The sequence below is a fragment of the Neolamprologus multifasciatus genome, chromosome 3 (genome assembly GCF_963576455.1).
Source record: "Neolamprologus multifasciatus chromosome 3, fNeoMul1.2, whole genome shotgun sequence".
In the NCBI taxonomy this organism is placed as follows: Eukaryota; Metazoa; Chordata; class Actinopteri; order Cichliformes; family Cichlidae; genus Neolamprologus; species Neolamprologus multifasciatus.
Genome location: NC_140441.1, coordinates 47,057,538 through 47,080,059, shown reverse-complemented (window position 1 = coordinate 47,080,059; position 22,522 = coordinate 47,057,538). Strand labels below are relative to the sequence as shown.

Here is a 22,522-nt window from a genome sequence, read left to right as displayed (position 1 = left end):
AACTGGGAGAACTGGAAGAAAGAACCTGGTATCACAGGTTTTTTGTAACGATAGATGGAGATAAACTGTCAAGTCATTGGTAAAAACTTGCTGCTACGTTTGAGAATGAGGGACAAAGAACAAAACTGGCATCCCAGTGCCAGAAGGGTTCATTACAGCATTACAGTAATAGTATTGAAAAGATTTATTCATATTTTAAAGGTCAGTTGGGTTATTACCAGGCATGCTGCCATCTATTTCATGATTTTATAAGGTCAGGAAAAAAACGTTGTAAAATCCCAGGAATCCCATCAGTTTAACCAAGTCGATAACCAAAAGTGGAGGGGTTGTGAATTCTTACCGGAAGGGTCCAGTAGGGTCTGTAATTTTACCACATTTCTCTGGTTTTACAACTTCAGCTTCCAAGTTGGGGTCACAGTCTGGATCAGGCTTTGTTCCTGGGGTACATCTGGTCAATACAAATACAAAACACAGTTACATCCTCTTCAGTTTGTCAGAAAGAGTCCGACAGTAAGGTAACAAAAGACATAACCAGAAGAAATCCAAAAGACAGAAAGATAGATATGTTTGAACTCACGAGTCATCTTCATCGTCTTTGGTCTGCCAGCTGTTCCCAAAGTCATTACTATTTCCTGCCACAGTGCCATCTGGTTTAGTGAAGTCATTGTCTGGGTTCCCATCATAGTCACCACAAAGGCCACACATTTGGTCATGGTAGGAGCTGGTAGGACAAAGTCAAGGCAGGATATGTAGGATTAAAATAAGACAAGCTTAAGAATATTTGCAATGTTTAATAAGGTGTTGCTTGGCCTTTTATTGTAATTATAAAGTATATAGTATATATTAAAAGTTGCATATGTCCACAATATGCACACAAATGGACTGCTATGTTTTTTTTTAAAGTTTTCTCAATATACATAAAACAACTAGTGACGTTCAGCAGTTTAGATCGTTATCTATCAGAGTTTCTTCAGATCGTTAGGTTATGGTTGCATCGGAGGAAAGTGGTCATCAAAAAAAGAATGATGGAGCAATGGAGACAGTGGTCAGGTGTAGTGTATTAATGTGTGATGCAAATAAAAAGAAGTTCTACAATATCAAAATACTTCAAACCAATATTTATACTAACCTGGGAACTGAGATCTGGGCATAATGGTTTCCATCCCAACGCACCCTCAGGCCAAAGGATGTTTGAAGCGTGATGAACTGACCAGCAAGACTAATAGACATGAGAGGAGAGGGGGAGTGGGGCAGAGCCACCCGTACTCCGTTCACCTGATTCAGTGATGAAGAAAAAGATGTTAAGAATATAAGAACATAAAGATGTTAAACAGACTGTGTAAATGTCTAATTGGTGGACAGGTCAGGGAGTATAAAAGTACAAAGAGTGTGGAATGTGCAGTATATCAGGCAAAAACAGACTTTGTATAGTTTTAAAAAGCAAGAAAGATATTGCTTCATGCCTATCACACTGTGTTATCTTTGGCATAGATTCAACTGACAAAATGGGAAAAATCTGTTTTGTTTTTTTTTTACATGCTGTTAGCAACAAAGTATCTAAATATATAATTTGAGTTCTTTGCTAAAATGTCAGTTATGTGTAGACATAAGACATCCATGGTGATGATACAACTAGTGTGTGGGATGTCTATTGGCACACATTTTACTTAAAGATGGGAAATACAAGAGATAGTAATTCATTCATATACTGACCAGTGTTCTACTGCTCTTCATCAGGGTCACAGTAATTCCATCCACTGTCACATATAGCTTCCTCAGGTATGACACTCCTGCAACTCCTCTCTCTTCATTCTTTGCCTCCACAGAGAACCAAGGGCCTGCACAGGGAAGACCACGACAATCAGGAATATTGTGTGTTTATATTAAAGGTGAATATTGGCAGATATTGGCATTAACATACAAACCACCACTGACATTCAGTGTCTTCTTTTTGCAGCAAACGTGAATGAAAACAACATCTGTCATGCTTTGCGATTAAAATAATAAATGAGTAAATTTAAACTTTAATTTGTGCGTGTGGTGTGGCAAGACTAGAACAGGTGCAATGAAACCCTAACATCTTAATGAATAAATGTCTCAAAATAGTTTGTACCTGTGCTGTTCCTACAGGTTCTGGCCAGTGTGTAAGTACAGGTTCCCATGAAGCTGTAGAACTTCTTGTCAAAGGTGTTATAGTGTGGATCCCCAGAAACTACACAATCCTGAAAGCCTGAGAGAGGGAAAAACATCAGGAACATCAGACTGAAACACAGATGAAGCCACTGTAGAACAATTACCTAATAACAGTGCAGTTCACTGTTGCTTTGGACTTATACTGGCATTAAAATAGATGCAAAGAATATATCATTTCCTGACTAGACAAAAATTTTCTGCAACTCTGTGATTTTGTATTATAAAGAAATGCATGTAACAAGTGTTGTTATCGACAAACTGTACAGAAGAGAGCAAAAGAAACATAACAGCAACACACACATAAATATTTCACTGTTATTGAAAGTAAAATACACCTCTGGGTTGTGCTTCTCTATCTTCCATTACTCAGTCTAATTATGTATATTAGAGCAGGGATAGAAAATGCTAGTTTGAGGACTTTGACAAAGTCTACAGCATCACGTCAAACACAGTTGCAAAACTTTTCAGGTTGGCAGTTCAACCCATGAGATCTGGAAACCTACTTAGAATATAATGGCTACAGCTTTGCTGTGTTTTTTTTTTAGGTGTGAACATTACAAACATACTCGTAGGATAGCAGCCCAGCTCTCCATCCTGAAGTTTACATTCATGCATTGGGGGGCATTCAGAGGCTTCGCAGGTAATTCCAGCTGCACCACACAAACATTTTTGCTTGCAGTCTTCCTCAAAAAACTCCTCTCCAGGCTGACAAACAGACAACAAAATTGTTAATTAAGCATAGCAGGCACATATAATTCTTTGTAGATCATTTTATGCATGTATGTATGAAAATGTTGTTTTAGAGAGGACATAAAGAGACTGCAAGTGAACTGACTTGAAATACAAAGGACCAAATGATTCACTGCCGGCCTATCAGACCCACTTCACCATACCTCATAATACTGGCCGTTCGTGTGGTTGCAGCCACACATGTTCTCCTTAATGCACTTGCCAGCACTCAGGACATAGCTGGGATCACACACACAGGACTCAGAGCAGGGACCAGAGCAGGAGGGGGGTTTTCCAAAGCATGTTTCCTGACAAGGATCTGCACAAGGTTCGTAGTGGCTGTTTGGGGGACAGCTCAGTGCTAAGCAGACCACAAGAGGTTGAAGTTAGTGATAGGAAACAAAAGTATGTGCTGGTTAAAATATAAAATGACAGCTTTTCACAAGAAAAGAGATACGTCTTTGGCACTTCCAGCTGTGTTGTCTTCCGTGTAACTAGATTGTTTGAGTTTGGTGGTAACCCAGTCTCCTGCAGCCTCTTGGCATATGTTGTCTGCCCAACTAGGTATGCTAAGGCAGCACTCCCTCAGTTAACTTTAGTGAGTAGGAAGCCCGTATGAAGTACTCTTCCACAAGTCAAAACTGACATAAACTTCTTTGTGTTATTTTCTCCCAACTACTCAGCCAAGCTGATTTTCAGCTAATGATGTACCTAAAGATATTTTTCTACTAAATTAAATCATTTGTCCTTCCAATACTCACGGCAGAAGGTTTCATTCCTCCATGGTCCAAGGTTGACCCCACGATCTTGGCATTCATTGACATAGGCTTCAATGGCTTCACACAAAATGGGCCTGGCACCATCCAGCTCACACAAGTCAAAGACACAGTCCCTGAAGTAGTTCTGAGAACAAACAATCACTTTGTTACAATGCTTTATATTGTGTGACCACATATTGAAATTATTCCACTATTACTAATATCACATTTTCACCCTGAATGCACACACACATACACAAATACAACAAGCTCAGAATAAGGACCTGTTCCACATTTGTTTATTATATGTGCACTATCCTCTACATGAACATACATTGGGGTTGACTTTGGGATGGCACACAGCAAAAGGTCCATTTTTGTCCAGCAGAATGCCACAATATCCAGAGCTTTCATACAGTTCCTGTTCTTCTTCATTGCACCCAGGGATGGTAGTGTTGGGTTTCCCATTACATCTGTCAAGACAGACCATCATCTTAAGAACATTTGTCTTTTGTCAATGGTAAATGTTTCTTTACACTTGCATCTCTGCAATACTCACTCTGGATCCATGTTCCAACTGTGTCCAAAGTCATTGGCATTTTCAGCTAAGCTTCCATCTGGTTTGCGGAAGTCATCTTTAGTATCTCCATCATAGTTGCCACACAGGCCACAAAGCTTGTTCTGATAGCTGCAGATTGCAGAAAATGATTGTGTTAGAGTCTTATGCAAGAAAGACAAGCAACTTAGTCAGAACTACATCTCATCTTGAAATTTTGAGTGAGCTGTTTGTGTTGCCCCTGCTAAATTGCTTAAATAAAGAATCCTAGCTGTGCCATTAATTTCTGCCTTTATCACCTTATTACTGTTTACTGTATTTTTAGTTGTATCAGTATGGGTGTACATTTCTGAACTGGTGAATTTTTGATTAAAACACCATTTTATAAGGAAACCATGCATTTGGTCTTCACTCACTCTTTGATTACTTTGATGTCCATGAAGGCGTTTCCATCATATCGAACCGTCACACCAAAGTTCATGGAGACAGTGTAGTGTTTTCCTGATTTGAACACAGAAATACCAGGGGCCGGAGACAGTGGCAGATTGACATTGGTCCCATTAACCTGTATGGGAAAATAGGCACAGTACATCAAATCTGGTCAATTATTAGCCAACATTTTTGAATTACCCATGTCACAACATTACTATCTGTAACTGAAAAGAAACATTCCTTTATCATGCCAATGATGTCTGAACAACTCAGCTCTTGCCCGACATGTCAAACACAGCTGCCGGCATGACAAGCGAGAGTGGATTGAAGCCAAAGGCATGGATGCCCAAGAAAACAATAGACCAGAACGATACCCGAATCTTAAATCGCATTGTTCGAGATCTAACAGGGGCTCGCGGTGGCCGCTTGGTCCCAATCCGAGACAAAATGGACGAGTCCTCCTCACTGAAGCTGAGCAAGACCAACGTTGAGCCAAACAGTTCTGTGATACTTTAAACCAGCCTGAGCCACTCCACTTGTTCGAGGCCGAAGAACTTGCACCCTCCATGGATCTTCTTCCTGTCGATATCAGAAAAATCAGCGACGCCGAAGTCAAGACAGCGATCTGACTCCTCAAGACTGGAAAGGCTGCTGGCCTGGACGAGTTCCTCCCCACAATGCTGAAGCACGACGAAACCCAGTTGGATGCCGCCCAGGCCCTAAACGCCTGCTGGTCAACATTGCGTGTACCCTATGAATGGGCAAAAGGCGTTATCACCAAACTTCCCGAAAGGCGATTTGGGTGCCTCATTCTTTTGAATTGGCTACGACGCGCAGTAGACGAACGATTGTGAGAAGAGCTTGCTGGCTTTCGGAGTGGCTAGTCATGCATCGAGCACATTTTCACCCTCCGCATGATCATTGAACGAACATTTTTTAGATTAATTTCAACGACTTCAAGAAAGCTTTTGACAGCGTCCACTGGCCAACTCTATGGGCTATCCCACGTCAATATGGAGTCCCCCAGCAGTTTGTAGACGCCTTTTGTGGTCTCTGGTAAATTGTAAATAGCCTGTATTTGTATAGCGCTTTTTTCTCTGCTCCAACTCCCGCTTCTGGGTCTGGACAGATGATTTCTCAACGGATTTCTTCAAGATCAATACCTGCGTTTGCCTTTTCTCTTCCTGTTGGTAATTGACTTAACCATGCAACAATCAGATGACCAAGCTGGCATCGGTGTCCCCTGGCACGAGCAATCTCATCGACTTGGACTTCCTGGACGACATCGCCCTACTGGGCTCGACTACGGAAGACCTCCAAGAGTGGACTGCAGCTTTGTAGAGGGAGGTGAGGAAAGTCGGATTATGAATCAGCGCCAAGAAAACCAAGGTACTCCGAGTTGGCTACACAACTGCCCATATTCCCGTCATAATCAACAAATAACGTGCTGAAAAGTTGGAAAATTTCACATGTCTGGGCAGCATCATCTCGAATGACGGGTTCTCTGATCAAGATGTCAACTTCAGAGTAGGGAAGGCTGCCGGTGTCCTCCGACGTCTCCAATTCAATTCATTTAAATTCAATGTTTTTTATATAGCCCCAAATCACAAAAACAGTAACCTCAAAGTGCTTTATATTGTAAGGTAGACCCTACAATAATACATACAGAGGAAAAAAAACAACAATCATATGACCCCATTGACCAAGCCCTTTGGTGACAGAGGCGTCTTATAACAGGAAGAAGCCTTCGGCAGAACCAGCGAAAGCAAGGCCGACCAAATATCACATGGCGTCGAACGTTTATGGATGATCTGAAAACAGTCGACATTGCCTGGGACGAAGCTGAAACATTCGCCCCTGACCGACATCGATGGAGATTGTTAGCTGCCCGATGCGTCGCTCTGCGTAGGAGGAACTAATTGCTAAGTGTAAGTGCAAGTTTCTTTCCATGGTCAATTGCAGTGGTTTTCAGAAGTGTTCCTGTGCATGTGCAGTGATTTGTACCACAGAATGATGTTTGTTTGTAATGCAGTAGTGCCTGATAACGTGAACGCGTGATTGGTTTTCACATGCAAAACATCCTGTGTCTTCCTCTCATGTCTTACCTGCACAGTGCCACCTTTGAGAATGGAGATCTCTATCATCTGTGCGTATACATGTACGGCATTCACATAGGAGATGGTCGGCCTGTTATACCGGTTTTCATTATCAGTATGGACCTCAAAGTAGGGCACAGTTGTGTCATTGCATGGACTAGACATCAGATAGCTGCAGTTGCCCATGAAGTCATATTTGCGTTTGTCAAAGCTGGTGTAGTGTGGATCGCCAGATGCTATGCATGTGGATGTACCTAAAGGAATAATATATGAGAAAATTGTAATTTCCACACTGTCAACTATCAAGTTATACCGACTGACTGTAAAGCACAACACAAGGTGCTCCTTGTGCAGATGTAATTTATTACACTGCATTAAATCAAGTCAACAACAATAAAGTCAACAAACATTATTACCTTTAGGATAACAGCCCGCAACACCATTAACCTCTCGACACTCTTCAGTGGGGTCACAGGAGTTATCAACACATTCCAAAGTGTAGTTCCCTACACAGCGACACAGCTTTGTGCAGCCATCTCCAAATACTATCTCACCAGGCTGGATAAAATGAAAACAATTAGTACTGAGAAAGTATGTCTTTAGATGTACACTGTACACAGTACTAACTAGGACATCTGACCTCATAATAGTTATTGTTGTCATCTAAACAACCACACTTGTCCAGTGGCACGCAGTGCCGTCCTTTGAAGACAAAGCCTGGTTTGCAGAAACACCCAGTGATGCAGGAGCCAGAACAGTTGGTAGAGGGTTCCATACATGTAGGAATGCAAGCTGGACCGCACTCTATATACTCTGCGTTAGGAGGACACAGGTCTGGATAGAAAGAAAAAGGATTACTGGAAAATGAGCAGATACTCTTTCAAGAACAAAAAAGGTAGGAAGTTATTATGCAGTCTTAACAAACTCAGTCCAAACTAACAACATCAGTTGAGACAGTGGAGGTTTGGAGCGCCTGTTGCTAAAACGACTGCATTTATTTACTGCATTTCTAGGACCAGCCGGATAAAGCACTTGACACTATAATCCACATCCATGCATTCATGCAGCTATTTCTATGTGAAGCTGTGTGATTAACATACCCAGAGGGTGGCATTCATATTCTCCATCTTGTAGTTGGCAGCTCTCAGTAGTTGGGTTACAGCTGGTGTTATGACACTGTAGCAGTCCTCCACTGTGACACATACACTTTTGTTCACAACCCTCCAAGTACCAGTCATCGCCCACCTGACAAATGTACACACAATGCAAAAAACAATCAAAATTTTGTCATGTAATTCTCTCTTGTACATCACACGAATATAAAGATCTAAATGATAAATATACATTTGGATGCAAACCAGGGATTCTGTATGCCACTAACTAATTAGGCCAACCTATACTAATTTATTTATTGATTTTGGGCTTGCTAATTGTGGTGGCACCAGTATGTAAATGCTCTGACATAAATACAAATGCTATAACACCAGTGTCTTTTAAAGTCAGGTAAAATACAGTATAATAAATATCATCTGTGCTTGATGAGTTGAAAGTAAAAATCTTTGTTGTAAAACCAATATTTGTGTGCCAGTTCACTGCAGTCTATGCACCCTTAATTTAGTTGAGTTTTAATTTCTTTTGTACTGTAGGGTCTTTGTGTCTTTTGGCGTCTTTCCTGTTGAAGTTATAAAGAGAACTGAAAATGATGTTAACATGAGTTTAGCACATTTTAAAGGTAAATGGAATATGGTTTTAATTGTTTGGAGGCTGTTTCCACTTACAGGGTGATAGGTTCCACTGGGGTCCACACAACCACAGTCTCTCAGCTCCACACATTTGTCATCACTGAGAATGAAGCCAGGGTTACACTCACAACCCTCCACACACACTTCCTCACAGCCAGGTGGTCCCACCACACCAAGACATGTCTCAGGACATGAACTCACACAAAGGGAGTAGGAGCTATTGGGAGGACAGGTCAGAGCTGTGTGGACAAACATAGGGATGAACAATAATGAGAGGGAACAATGGTGGACAAATGGCAACAGAGAAGGGAGTGGGGAGTAGGATGATTCAAAGACAGGGCATCTACGTATCTCATATTGATTTAACTCTGTGTCATAAATGAAAACAAGGACAATATTAACTGCATTGAATATTTTACATTGGTTTCAGCATTGTGCACTGTATCTTAAACTCTCCTCCCTATACAATTATAAATATGATTATAAGTTCAATTATAATGTTGGTGAGCAGGATGTAATATATCTTAGTTATATTTACAGGTGGAGACAACTTCCAAATGGAGAAGCTATGGCATGCACCCCATTTAAAAGGGAAAATGCTGAAGGCTCATGTTTCCAACATGAAAAGGTATTATTCAAGGCTTTATTCATTTATGCTTCAGAATGGGGCTTATCAAGCCAATGGGTGATGTCACTGTGACTATGTTTTATATATACTTTATGATGTTCACAAAGAACAGCTGATATTATTATTAAACTATCATATATCATTTAGATATATTTGGTATATCTCAGATTCAAACTTACGGCAGAAGTCTGGAGTTCTCCATTGGTAGACTTTGGCTCCAGCACTATGACATGCGTCAGTGTAGGCCTGGAGCTGGTCACACAGCACGTGCTGCTGGCCGTTGAACTGACACATGTCATACACACAGCTTTGGAAGAATGGAGTGGGATTAACTACACTGATGCACTCCCTGTAATAGAGAAAAACACTCACTTAGCTTAGGTAGGAAAAGGCAGAGGTTCATATATTCTGAAAATCCGAGTTCGAACAAAGAAACAAGCTACATTTGGTGGTGAAACAGTCAACAACTGTTGCATAAGTTTAGCAACAATTCACTAGCTGGGGCCAGTGAATAAAGGTGAATGGCTTAAACATGAATTGAACTGAGCTTTAGGGAAGGCCGCAGAGGGGACTGGCGCCTCCCGGGCCTGGCAGATCCCCAAAGAAGGCATCCCCTAGAAGCAGCAATAACTGTGCATTGTCAAGGTGAAAGACCTCTGCAGTAATAATTCAATTTTTCAATTCAATTTATTTATACAGCCCCAAATCACAACAACAATCGCCTCAAGGCGCTTTATATGTAAGGTAGACCCTGCAATAATACCTACAGAGAAAACCCAACAATCATATGACTCCCTATGAGCAAGCACTTTGGCGACAGTGGGAAGGGAAAACTCCTTTTAACGGGAAGAAACCTGTGGCAAAACCATTCCCATGGAAGGACAGCCATCTGCCGCTACCGGTTGAGGTGGAAGAAGGAAAGCAGGAAAAAAGAGAAGTGCAGAGAGAAGGTAGTCAAGGATTACAGAGAGTGGAGTGGTTGAGTTCGGAAAATTATGAAGGAATGGTGGCAGAAGACATCAAAGCAAATTTCAGACAACGAAAGATCTTAATAGATGAATGAGGAGAACCCCTGATCGAGTGGCAACGTGGCTTGACTGGTGTGGAGGCTGGATGGATGCATGTCTGTATTTTGAGACATCAGGCAATGGCTTGACGGCTCGTAAAAGCTTTTACTGCTGTGTTTAAAAATGATCGATATGGAGACAAAGACTGGCAATACAGTGTCAGGAATGTGCATTGTTACATTTTGTGAAAGATAGATAGATGCATGGACCCTGGCATCCAAGTTATTGGGGAAAGAGGGAAGAGAAACTGGCTTCCAGGTGCCAAAAAGCATACTGCTGCATTTTGCTCAGGAGAGATAGAGGGAAGAAAAGCTTGCTACTGCAAGTGAAGGAAAAGAACCTGGCATCCCGGTGCTAGATGTATGCTGGCGAATTTGAAAAAGACGGACAGAGAAATAGAACCTGGAATAGCATTGCAAAAAGCATTCTGCTGGATTTGTAAAGGAGGAAAAGAGAAAGAGAACATGGCATCCCAGTGCTAAAAGCCTGCTGCTTCATTTGTACAGGAGGAACAGAGAAAGAAACCCAGAATCCCGGGCCCAAAAGCTTGTTGGTACATTTGAAAAGGAGGGACAGAGAAAGAGAACCTGGCATTCCAGTGCCAAAAAACATGCTGCTGCATTTTTGTGAAAAAGGGAGGGAGGGAAGAGGAACTGGCAACCCGGTGCTAAAAGCTTGCTCCTGCATTTGTGAAGGAGGGATATAGAAAGAAGGCCTGACATCCTAGTGCCAAGAGGCATGCTGCTGCATTGTGCGAGGGAGGGACAGAGGGGAAGGGAAACTGGGAGAACTGGAAGAAAGAACCTGGTATCCCAGGTTTTTTGTAACAATAGATGGAGATAAACTGTCAAGTCATTGGTAAAAACTTGCTGCTGCGTTTGAGAATGATGGACAAAGAACAAAACTGGCATCCCAGTGCCAGAAGGGTTCATTACAGCATTACAGTAATAGTATTGAAAAGATTTATTCATATTTTACAGGTCAGTTGGGTGATTACCAGGCATGCTGCCATCTATTTCATGATTTTATAAGGTCAGGAAAAAAACATTGTAAAATCCCAGGAATCCCATCAGTTTAACCAAGTCGATAACCAAAAGTGGAGGGGTTGTAAATTCTTACCGGAAGGGTCCAGTAGGGTCTGTAATTTTACCACATTTCTCTGGTTTTACAACTTCAGCTTCCAAGTTGGGGTCACAGTCTGGATCAGGCTTTGTTCCTGGGGTACATCTGGTCAATACAAATACAAAACACAGTTACATCCTCTTCAGTTTGTCAGAAAGAGTCCAACAGTAAGGTAACAAAAGACATAACCAGAAGAAATCCAAAAGACAGAAAGATAGATATGTTTGAACTCACGAGTCATCTTCATCGTCTTTGGTCTGCCAGCTGTTCCCAAAGTCATTACTATTTCCTGCCACAGTGCCATCTGGTTTAGTAAAGTCATTGTCTGGGTTCCCATCATAGTCACCACAAAGGCCACACATTTGGTCATAGTAGGAGCTGGTAGGACAAAGTCAAGGCAGGATATGTAGGATAAAAATAAGACAAGCTTAAGAATATTTGCAATGTTTAATAAGGTGTTGCTTGGCCTTTTATTGTAATTATAAAGTATATAGTATATATTAAAAGTTGCATATGTCCACAATATACACACAAATGGACTGCTATGTTTTTTTTAACGTTTTCTCAACATAGATAAAACAACTGGTGACGTTCAGCAGTTTAGATCGTTATCTATCAGAGTTTCTTCAGATCGTTAGGTTATGGTTGCATCGGAGGAAAGTGGTCATCAAAAACAGAATGATGGAGCATTGGAGACAGTGGTCAGGTGTAGTGTATGAATGTGTGAAGCAAATAAAAAGAAGTTCTACAATATCAAAATAGTTCAAACCAATATTTATACTAACCTGGGAACTGAGATCTGGACATAATGGTTTCCATCCCAACGCACCCTCAGGCCAAACAATGTTTGAAGCGTGATGAACTGACCAGCAAGACTAACAGACATGAGAGGAGAGGGGGAGTGGGGCAGAGCCACCCGTACTCCGTTCACCTGATTCAGTGATGAAGAAAAAGATGTTAAGAATATAAGAACATAAAGATGTTAAACAGACTGTGTAAACGTCTAATTGGTGGACAGGTCAGGGAGTATAAAAGTACAAAGAGTGTGGAATGTGCAGTATATCAGGCAAAAACAGACTTTGTATAGTTTTAACAAGCAAGAAAGATATTGCTTTATGCCTAACACTGTGTTATCTTCGGCATAGATTCAACTGACAAAATGGGAAAAATCTGTTTTGTTTTTTTTACATGCTGTTAGCAACAAAGTAACTAAAGATATAATTTAGTTACTTTAGCAGTTACTTTTGACGTTTTAGCAAAGTTCTTTGCTAAAATGTCAGTTATGTGTAGACATAAGACATCCATGGTGATGATACAACTAGTGTGTGGGATGTCTATTGGCACACATTTTACTTAAAGATGGGAAATACAAGAGATAGTAATTCATTTATATACTGACCAGTGTTCTACTGCTCTTCATCAGGGTCACAGTAATTCCATCCACTGTCACATATAGCTTCCTCAGGTATGACACTCCTGCAACTCCTCTCTCTTCATTCTTTGCCTCCACAGAGAACCAAGGGCCTGCACAGGGAAGACCACGACAATCAGGAATATTGTGTGTTTATAGTAAAGGTGAATATTGGCAGATATTGGCATTAACATACAAACCACCACTGACATTCAGTGTCTTCTTTTTGCAGCAAACGTGAATGAAAACAACATCTGTCATGCTTTGCGATTAAAATAATAAATGAGTAAATTTAAACTTTAATTTGTGCGTGTGGTGTGGCAAGACTAGAACAGGTGCAATGAAACCCAAACATCTTAATGAATAAATGTCTCAAAATAGTGTGTACCTGTGCTGTTCCTACAGGTTCTGGCCAGTGTGTAAGTACAGGTTCCCATGAAGCTGTAGAACTTCTTGTCAAAGGTGTTATAGTGTGGATCCCCAGAAACTACACAATCCTGAAAGCCTGAGAGAGGGAAAAACATCAGGAACATCAGACTGAAACACAGATGAAGCCACTGTAGAACAATTACCTAATAACAGTGCAGTTCACTGTTGCTTTGGACTTATACTGGCATTAAAATAGATGCAAAGAATATATCATTTCCTGACTAGACAAAAATTTTCTGCAACTCTGTGATTTTGTATTATAAAGAAATGCATGTAACAAGTGTTGTTATAGACAAACTGTACAGAAGAGAGCAAAAGAAACATAACAGCAACACACACATAAATATTTCACTGTTATTGAAAGTAAAATACACTTCTGGGTTGTGCTTCTCTATCTTCCATTACTCAGTCTAATTATGTATATTAGAGCAGGGATAGAAAATGCTAGTTTGAGGACTTTGACAAAGTCTACAGCATCACGTCAAACACAGCTGCAAAACTTTTCAGGTTGGCAGTCCAACCCATGAGATCTGGAAACCTACTTAGAATATAATGGCTACAGCTTTGCTGTGTTTTTTTAGGTGTGAACATTACAAACATACTCGTAGGATAGCAGCCCAGCTCTCCATCCTGAAGTTTACATTCATGCATTGGGGGGCATTCAGAGGCTTCGCAGGTAATTCCAGCTGCACCACACCAACATTTTCGCTTGCAGTCTTCCTCAAAAAACTCCTCTCCAGGCTGACAAACAGACAACAAAATTGTTAATTAAGCATAGCAGGCACATATGATTCTTTGTAGCTCATTTTATGCATGTATGTATGAAAATGTTCTTTTAGTGAGGGCATAAAGAGACTGCAAGTGACCTGACTTGAAATACAAAGGACCAAATGATTCACTGCCGGCCTATCAGACCCACTTCACCATACCTCATAATACTGGCCGTTCGTGTGGTTGCAGCCACACATGTTCTCCTTAATGCACTTGCCAGCACTCAGGACATAGCTGGGATCACACACACAGGACTCAGAGCAGGGACCAGAGCAGGAGGGGGGTTTTCCAAAGCATGTTTCCTGACAAGGATCTGCACAAGGTTCGTAGTGGCTGTTTGGGGGACAGCTCAGTGCTAAGCAGACCACAAGAGGTTGAAGTTAGTGATAGGAAACAAAAGTATGTGCTGGTTAAAATATAAAATGACAGCTTTTCACAAGAAAAGAGATACGTCTTTGGCACTTCCAGCTGTGTTTGAGATTGTTTGAGTTTGGTGGTAACCCAGTCTCCTGCAGCCTCTTGGCATATGTTGTCTGCCCAACTAGGTATGCTAAAGCAGCACTCCCTCAGTTAACTTTAGTGAGTAGGAAGCCCGTATGAAGTACTCTTCCAGAAGTCAAAACTGACATAAACTTCTTTGTGTTATTTTCTCCCAACTACTCAGCCAAGCTGATTTTCAGCTAATGATGTACCTAAAGATATTTTACTACTAAATTCAATCATTTGTCCTTCCAATACTCACGGCAGAAGGTTTCATTCCTCCATGGTCCAAGGTTGACCCCACGATCTTGGCATTCATTGACATAGGCTTCAATGGCTTCACACAAAATGGGCTTGGCACCATCCAGCTCACACAAGTCAAAGACACAGTCCCTGAAGTAGTTCTGAGAACAAACAATCACTTTGTTACAATGCTTTATATTGTGTGACCACATATTGAAATTATTCCACTATTACTAATATCACATTTCCACCCTGAATGCACACACACATACACAAATACAACAAGCTCAGAATAAGGACCTGTTCCACATTTGTTTATTATATGTGCACTATCCTCTACATGAACATACATTGGGGTTGACTTTGGGATGGCACACAGCAAAAGGTCCATTTTTGTCCAGCAGAATGCCACAATATCCAGAGCTTTCATACAGTTCCTGTTCTTCTTCATTGCACCCAGGGATGGTAGTGTTGGGTTTTCCCATTACATCTGTCAAGACAGACCATCATCTTAAGAACATTTGTCTTTTGTCAATGGTAAATGTTTCTTTACACTTGCATCTCTGCAATACTCACTCTGGATCCATGTTCCAACTGTGTCCAAAGTCATTGGCATTTTCAGCTAAGCTTCCATCTGGTTTGCGGAAGTCATCTTTAGTATCTCCATCATAGTTGCCACACAGGCCACAAAGCTTGTTCTGATAGCTGCAGATTGCAGAAAATGATTGTGTTAGAGTCTTATGCAAGAAAGACAAGCAACTTAGTCAGAACTACATCTCATCTTGAAATTTTGAGTGAGCTGTTTGTGTTGCCCCTGCTAAATTGCTTAAAGAAAGTATCCTAGCTGTGCCATTAATTTCTGCCTTTATCACCTTATTACTGTTTACAGTAATAAGGTGATAAAGGAAACCATGAATTTGGTCTTCACTCACTCTTTGATTACTTTGATGTCCATGAAGGCGTTTCCATCATATCGAACCGTCACACCAAAGTTCATGGAGACAGTGTAGTGTTTTCCTGACTTGAACACAGAAATACCAGGGGCCGGGGACAGTGGCAGATTGACATTGGTCCCATTAACCTGTATGGGAAAATAGGCACAGTACATCAAATCTGGTCAATTATTATCCAACATTTTCATTTTTGAATTACCCATGTCACAACATTACTATCTGTAACTGAAAAGAAACGTTCCTTTATCATGCCAATGATGTCTGAACAACTCAGCTCTTGCCCGACATGTCAAACGCAGCTGCCGGCATGACAAGCGAGAGTGGATTGAAGCCAGAGGCATGGATGCCCAAGAAAACAGTAGACCAGAACGATACCCGAATCTCAAATTGAATTGGTCGAGATCTAACAGGGGCTCGCGGTGGCCGCTTGGTCCCAATCCAAGACAAAATGGACGAGTCCTCCTCACTGAAGCTGAGAAAAACCAACGTTGAGCCAAACAGTTCTGTGATACTTTAAACCAGCCCGAGCCACTCCACTTGTTCGAGGCCGAAGAACTTGCACCCTCCATGGATCTTCTTCCTGTCGATATCAGAAAAATCAGCGACGCCAAAGTCAAGAAAGCGATCTGACTCCTCAAGACTGGAAAGGCTGCTGGCCTGGACGAGTTCCTCCCCACAATGCTGAAGCACGACGAAGCCCAGTTGGATGCCGCCCTTAGAAGACCCCTAAACGCCTGCTGGTCAACATTGCGTGTACCCTATGAATGGGCAAAAGGCGTTATCACCAAACTTCCCGAAAGGCGATTTGGGTGCCTCATTCTTTGTATTGGCTACGACGCGCAGGAGACGAACGATTGTGAGAAGAGCTTGCTGGCTTTCGGAGTGGCTAGTCATGCATCGAGCACATTTTCACCCTCTGCATGATCATTGAACGAACATCGGAATAGCAAAGGAAGATTTCTATTAATTTCAATGACTTCAAGAAAGCTTTTGACAACGTCCACCGGCCGACTCTATGGGCTATCCCACATCAATATGGAGTCCCCCAGCAGTTTGTAGATGCCTTTTGTGGTCTCTGGTAAATGGTAAATGGCCTGTATTTGTATAGCGCTTTTTTCTCTGCTCCAACTCCCGCTTCTGCGTCCGGACAGATGATTTCTCAACGGATTTCTTCAAGATCAATACCTGCGTTTGCCTTTTCTCTTCCTGTTGGTGATTGACTTAACCATGCAACAATCAGATGACCAAGCTGGCATCGGTGTCCCCTGGCATGAGCAATCTCATCGACTTGGACTTCCTGGACAACATCGCCCTACTGGGCTCGACTACGGAAGACCTCCAAGAGTGGACTGCAGCTTTGTAGAGGGAGGTGAGGAAAGTCGGATTACGAATCAGCACCAAGAAAACCAAGGTACTCCGAGTTGGCTACACAACTGCCCATATTCCCGTCATAATCAACAAATAACGTGCTGAAAAGTTGGAAAATTTCACATGTCTGGGCAGCATCATCTCGAATGACGGGTTCTCTGATCAAGATGTCAACTTCAGAGTAGGGAAGGCTGCCGGTGTCCTCCGACATCTCGAATTCAATTCATTTAAATTCAGTGTTTTTTATATAGCCCCAAATCACAAAAACAGTAACCTCAAAGTGCTTTATATTGTAAGGTAGACCCTACAATAATACCTACAGAGAAAAAAAACAATAATCATATGACCCCATTGACCAAGCCCTTTGGTGACAGAGGCGTCTTATAACAGGAAGAAGCCTTCGGCAGAACCAGCGAAAGCAAGGCCGACCAAATATCACATGGCGTCAAACGTTTATGGATGATATGAAAACAGTCGACATCGCCTGGGACAAAGCTGAAACATTCGCCCCTGACTGACATCGATGGAGATTGTTAGCTGCCCGATGCGTCGCTCGGCGTAGGAGGAACTAAGTGCTAAGTGTAAGTGCAAGTTTCTTTCCATGGTCAATTGCAGTGGTTTTCAGAAGTGTTCCTGAGCATGTGCAGTGATTTGTACCACAGAATGATGTTTGTTTGTAATGCAGTAGTGCCTGATAACGTGAAAGCGTGATTGGTTTTCACATGCAAAACATCCTGTGTCTTCCTCTCATGTCTTACCTGCACAGTGCCACCTTTGAGAATGGAGATCTTTATCATCTGTGCGTATACATGTACGGCATTCACATAGGAGATGGTCGGCCTGTTATACCGGTTTTCATTGTCAGTATGGACCTCAAAGTAGGGCACAGTTGTGTCATTGCATGGACTAGACATCAGATAGCTGCAGTTGCCCATGAAGTCATATTTGCGTTTGTCAAAGCTGGTGTAGTGTGGATCGCCAGATGCTATGCATGTGGATGTACCTAAAGGAATAATATATGAGAAAATTGTAATTTCCACACTGTCAACTATCAAGTTATACCGACTGACTGTAAAGCACAACACAAGGTGCTCCTTGTGCAGATGTAATTTATTACACTGCATTAAATCAAGTCAACAACAATAAAGTCAACAAACATTATTACCTTTAGGATAACAGCCCGCAACACCATTAACCTCTCGACACTCTTCAGTGGGGTCACAGGGAGTTATCAACACATTCCAAAGTGTAGTTCCCTACACAGCGACACAGCTTTGTGCAGCATCTCCAAATACTATCTCACCAGGCTGGATAAAATGAAAACAATTAGTACTGAGAAAGTATGTCTTTAAATGTACACTGTACACAGTACTAACTAGGACATCTGACCTCATAATAGTTATTGTTGTCATCTAAACAACCACACTTGTCCAGTGGCACGCAGTGCCGTCCTTTGAAGACAAAGCCTGGTTTGCAGAAACACCCAGTGATGCAGGAGCCAGAACAGTTGGTAGAGGGTTCCATACATGTAGGAATGCAAGCTGGACCGCACTCTATATACTCTGCATTAGGAGGACACAGGTCTGGATAGAAAGAAAAAGGATTACTGGAAAATGAGCAGATACTCTTTCAGGAACAAAAAAGGTAGGAAGTTATTATGCAGTCTTAACAAACTCAGTCCAAACTAACAACATCAGTTGAGACAGTGGAGGTTTGGAGCACCTGTTGCTAAAACGACTGCATTTATTACTGCATTTTCTAGGACCAGTCGGATAAAGCACTTGACACTATAATCCACATCCATGTATTCATGCAGCTATTTCTATGTGAAGCTGTGTGATTAACATACCCAGAGGGTGGCATTCATATTCTCCATCTTGTAGTTGGCAGCTCTCAGTAGTTGGGTTACAGCTGGTGTTATGACACTGTAGCAGACCTCCACTGTGACACATACACTTTTGTTCACAACCCTCCAAGTACCAGTCATCGCCCACCTGACAAATGTACACAGAATGCAAAAAACATTCAAAAGTTTGTCATGTAATTCTCTCTTGTACATCACACGAATATAAAGATCTAAATGATAAATATACATTTGGATGCAAACCAGGGATTCTGTATGCCACTAACTAATTAGGCCAACCTATACTCATTTATTTATTGATTTTGGGCTTGCTAATTGTGGTGGCACCAGTATGTAAATGCTCTGACATAAATACAAATGCTATAACACCAGTGTCTTTTAAAGTCAGGTAAAATACAGTATAATAAATATAATCTGTGCTTGATGAGTTGAAAGTAAAAATCTTTGTTGTAAAACCAATATTTGTGTGCCAACAGTTCACTGCAGTCTATGCACCCTTAATTTAGTTGAGTTTTAATTTCTTTTGTACTGTAGGGTCTTTGTGTCTTTTGGCGTCTTTCCTGTTGAAGTTATAAAGAGAACTGAAAATGATGTTAACACGAGTTTAGCACATTTTAAAGGTAAATGGAATATGGTTTTAATTGTTTGGAGGCTATTTCCACTTACAGGGTGATAGGTTCCACTGGGGTCCACACAACCACAGTCTCTCAGTTCCACACATTTGTCATCACTGAGAATGAAGCCAGGGTTACACTCACAACCCTCCACACACACTTCCTCACAGCCAGGTGGTCCCACCACACCAAGACATGTCTCAGGACATGAACTCACACAAAGGGAGTATGAGCTATTGGGAGGACAGGTCAGAGCTGTGTGGACAAACACAGGGATGAACAATAATGAGAGGGAACAATGGTGGACAAATGGCAACAGAGAAGGGAGGGGGGAGTAGGATGATTCAAAGACAGGGCATCTACGTATCTCATATTGATTTAACTATATGACTATTTTGATGTCACTGTGACTAGTTTTATATATACTTTATGATGTTCACAAAGAACAGCTGATATTATTATTGTTAAACTATCATATATCATTTAGATATATTTGGTATATCTCAGATTCAAACTTACGGCAGAAGTCTGGAGTTCTCCATTGGTAGACTTTGGCTCCAGCACTATGACATGCGTCAGTGTAGGCCTGGAGCTGGTCACACAGCACGTGCTGCTGGCCGTTGAACTGACACATGTCATACACACAGCTTTGGAAGAATGGAGTGGGATTAACTACACTGATGCACTCCCTGTAACAGAGAAAAACACTCACTTAGCTTAGGTAGGAAAAGGCAGAGGCTCATATATTCTGAAATCTGAGTTCGAACAACAAACAAGCTACATTTGGTGGTGAAACAGTCAACAACTTTTGCATAAGTTTAGCAACAATTCACTAGCTGGGGCCAGTGAATAAAGGTGAATGCTTAAATATGAATTGAACTGAGCTTTAGGGAAGGCCGCAGATCGATATGGAGACAAAGACTGGCAATACGGTGTCAGGAATGTGCATTGTTACATTTTGTGAAAGATAGATAGATGCATGGACCCTGGCATTCAAGTTATTGGGGAAAGCTTGCTGCTACATTTGTGAAAGAAGGATAGAGGGAAGAGAAACTGGCTTCCAGGTGCCAAAGAGCAGGCTGCTGCATTTTGCTCAGGAGAGATAGAGGGAAGAAAAGCTTGCTACTGCAAATGAAGGTAAAGAACCTGGCATCCCGGTGCCAGATGTATGCTGGCAAATTTGAAAAAGACGGACAGAGAAATAGAACCTGTGATACCATTGCAAAAAGCATGCTGCTGGATTTGTAAAGGAGGGACAGAGAAAGAGAACATGGCATCCCAGTGCTAAAAGCCTGCTGCTTCATTTGTACAGGAGGAACAGAGAAAGAAACCCAGAATCCCGGGCCCAAAAGCTTGCTGGTACATTTGAAAAGGAGGGACAGAGAAAGAGAACCTGGCATTCCAGTGCCAAAAAACATGCTGCTGCATTTTTGTGAAAAAGGGAGGAGGGAAGAGGAACTGGCAACCCAGTGCTAAAAGCTTGCTCCTGCATTTGTGAAGAGGGATAGAGAAGGATAGCCTGACATCCTAGTGCCAAGAAGCATGCTGCTGCATTTTGCGAGGGAGGGAAAGAGGGGAAGGGAAACTGGGAGAACTGGAAGAAAGAACCTGGTATCACAGGTTTTTGTAACGATAGATGGAGATAAACTGTCAAGTCATTGGTAAAAACTTGCTGCTACGTTTGAGAATGAGGGACAAAGAACAAAACTGGCATCCCAGTGCCAGAAGGGTTCATTACAGCATTACAGTAATAGTACTGAAAAGATTTATTCATATTTAAAGGTCAGTTGGGTTATTACCAGGCATGCTGCCATCTATTTCATGATTTTATAAGGGCAGGAAAAAAACGTTGTAAAATCCCAGGAATCCCATCAGTTTAACCAAGTCGATAACCAGAAGTGGAAGGGTTGTGAATTCTTACCGAAGGGTCCAGTAGGGTCTGTAATTTTACCACATTTCTCTGGTTTTACAACTTCAGCTTCCAAGTTGGGTCACAGTCTGGATCAGGCTTTGTTCCTGGGGTACATCTGGTCAATACAAATACAAAACACAGTTACATCCTCTTCAGTTTGTCAGATAGAGTCCGACAGTAAGGTAACAAAAGACATAACCAGAAGAAATCCAAAAGACAGAAAGATAGATATGTTTGAACTCACGAGTCATCTTCATCGTCTTTGGTCTGCCAGCTGTTCCCAAAGTCATTACTATTTCCTGCCACAGTGCCATCTGGTTTAGTGAAGTCATTGTCTGGGTTCCCATCATAGTCACCACAAAGGCCACACATTTGGTCATGGTAGGAGCTGGTAGGACAAAGTCAAGGCAGGATATGTAGGATTAAAATAAGACAAGCTTAAGAATATTTGCAATGTTTAATAAGGTGTTGCTTGGCCTTTTATTGTAATTATAAAGTATATAGTATATATTAAAAGTTGCATATGTCCACAATATGCACACAAATGGACTGCTATGTTTTTTTTAAGTTTTCTCAATATACATAAAACAACTAGTGACGTTCAGCAGTTTAGATCGTTATCTATCAGAGTTTCTTCAGATCGTTAGGTTATGGTTGCATCGGAGGAAAGTGGTCATCAAAAAAGAATGATGGAGCAATGGAGACAGTGGTCAGGTGTATTGTATGAATGTGTGAAGCAAATAAAAAGAAGTTCTACAATATCAAAATACTTCAAACCAATATTTATACTAACCTGGGAACTGAGATCTGGGCATAATGGTTTCCATCCCAACGCACCCTCAGGCCAAAGGATGTTTGAAGCGTGATGAACTGACCAGCAAGACTAATAGACATGAGAGGAGAGGGGGAGTGGGGCAGAGCCACCCGTACTCCGTTCACCTGATTCAGTGATGAAGAAAAAGATGTTAAGAATATAAGAACATAAAGATGTTAAACAGACTGTGTAAATGTCTAATTGGTGGACAGGTCAGGGAGTATAAAAGTACAAAGAGTGTGGAATGTGCAGTATATCAGGCAAAAACAGACTTTGTATAGTTTTAAAAAGCAAGAAAGATATTGCTTTATGCCTATCACACTGTGTTATCTTTGGCATA

At 41.5% G+C, this 22,522-nt stretch overlaps 1 protein-coding gene across 1 annotated transcript in view; it reads right to left on the bottom strand.

Annotated features, from left to right (window-relative positions):
- The window catches only part of zanl (zonadhesin, like), a 96,703-nt gene that overhangs the window by 28,738 nt on the left and 45,443 nt on the right, over positions 1-22,522 (bottom strand). Inside the window, 42 exon segments of the mRNA XM_085154205.1 lie at positions 341-448; positions 578-721; positions 1,130-1,275; positions 1,714-1,838; positions 2,114-2,230; positions 2,760-2,898; positions 3,087-3,283; positions 3,684-3,825; positions 4,015-4,153; positions 4,240-4,368; positions 4,653-4,801; positions 6,774-7,018; positions 7,181-7,322; positions 7,405-7,598; positions 7,865-8,009; positions 8,543-8,745; positions 9,314-9,483; positions 11,321-11,428; positions 11,558-11,701; positions 12,109-12,254; positions 12,723-12,847; positions 13,123-13,239; positions 13,766-13,904; positions 14,093-14,289; positions 14,677-14,818; positions 15,008-15,139; positions 15,141-15,147; positions 15,234-15,362; positions 15,590-15,738; positions 17,737-17,981; positions 18,144-18,201; positions 18,203-18,261; positions 18,264-18,285; positions 18,368-18,561; positions 18,828-18,972; positions 19,509-19,711; positions 19,976-20,145; positions 20,603-20,627; positions 21,378-21,443; positions 21,446-21,483; positions 21,613-21,756; positions 22,162-22,307. Coding sequence (XP_085010331.1) covers positions 341-448; positions 578-721; positions 1,130-1,275; positions 1,714-1,838; positions 2,114-2,230; positions 2,760-2,898; positions 3,087-3,283; positions 3,684-3,825; positions 4,015-4,153; positions 4,240-4,368; positions 4,653-4,801; positions 6,774-7,018; positions 7,181-7,322; positions 7,405-7,598; positions 7,865-8,009; positions 8,543-8,745; positions 9,314-9,483; positions 11,321-11,428; positions 11,558-11,701; positions 12,109-12,254; positions 12,723-12,847; positions 13,123-13,239; positions 13,766-13,904; positions 14,093-14,289; positions 14,677-14,818; positions 15,008-15,139; positions 15,141-15,147; positions 15,234-15,362; positions 15,590-15,738; positions 17,737-17,981; positions 18,144-18,201; positions 18,203-18,261; positions 18,264-18,285; positions 18,368-18,561; positions 18,828-18,972; positions 19,509-19,711; positions 19,976-20,145; positions 20,603-20,627; positions 21,378-21,443; positions 21,446-21,483; positions 21,613-21,756; positions 22,162-22,307 — 5,684 coding nt within the window.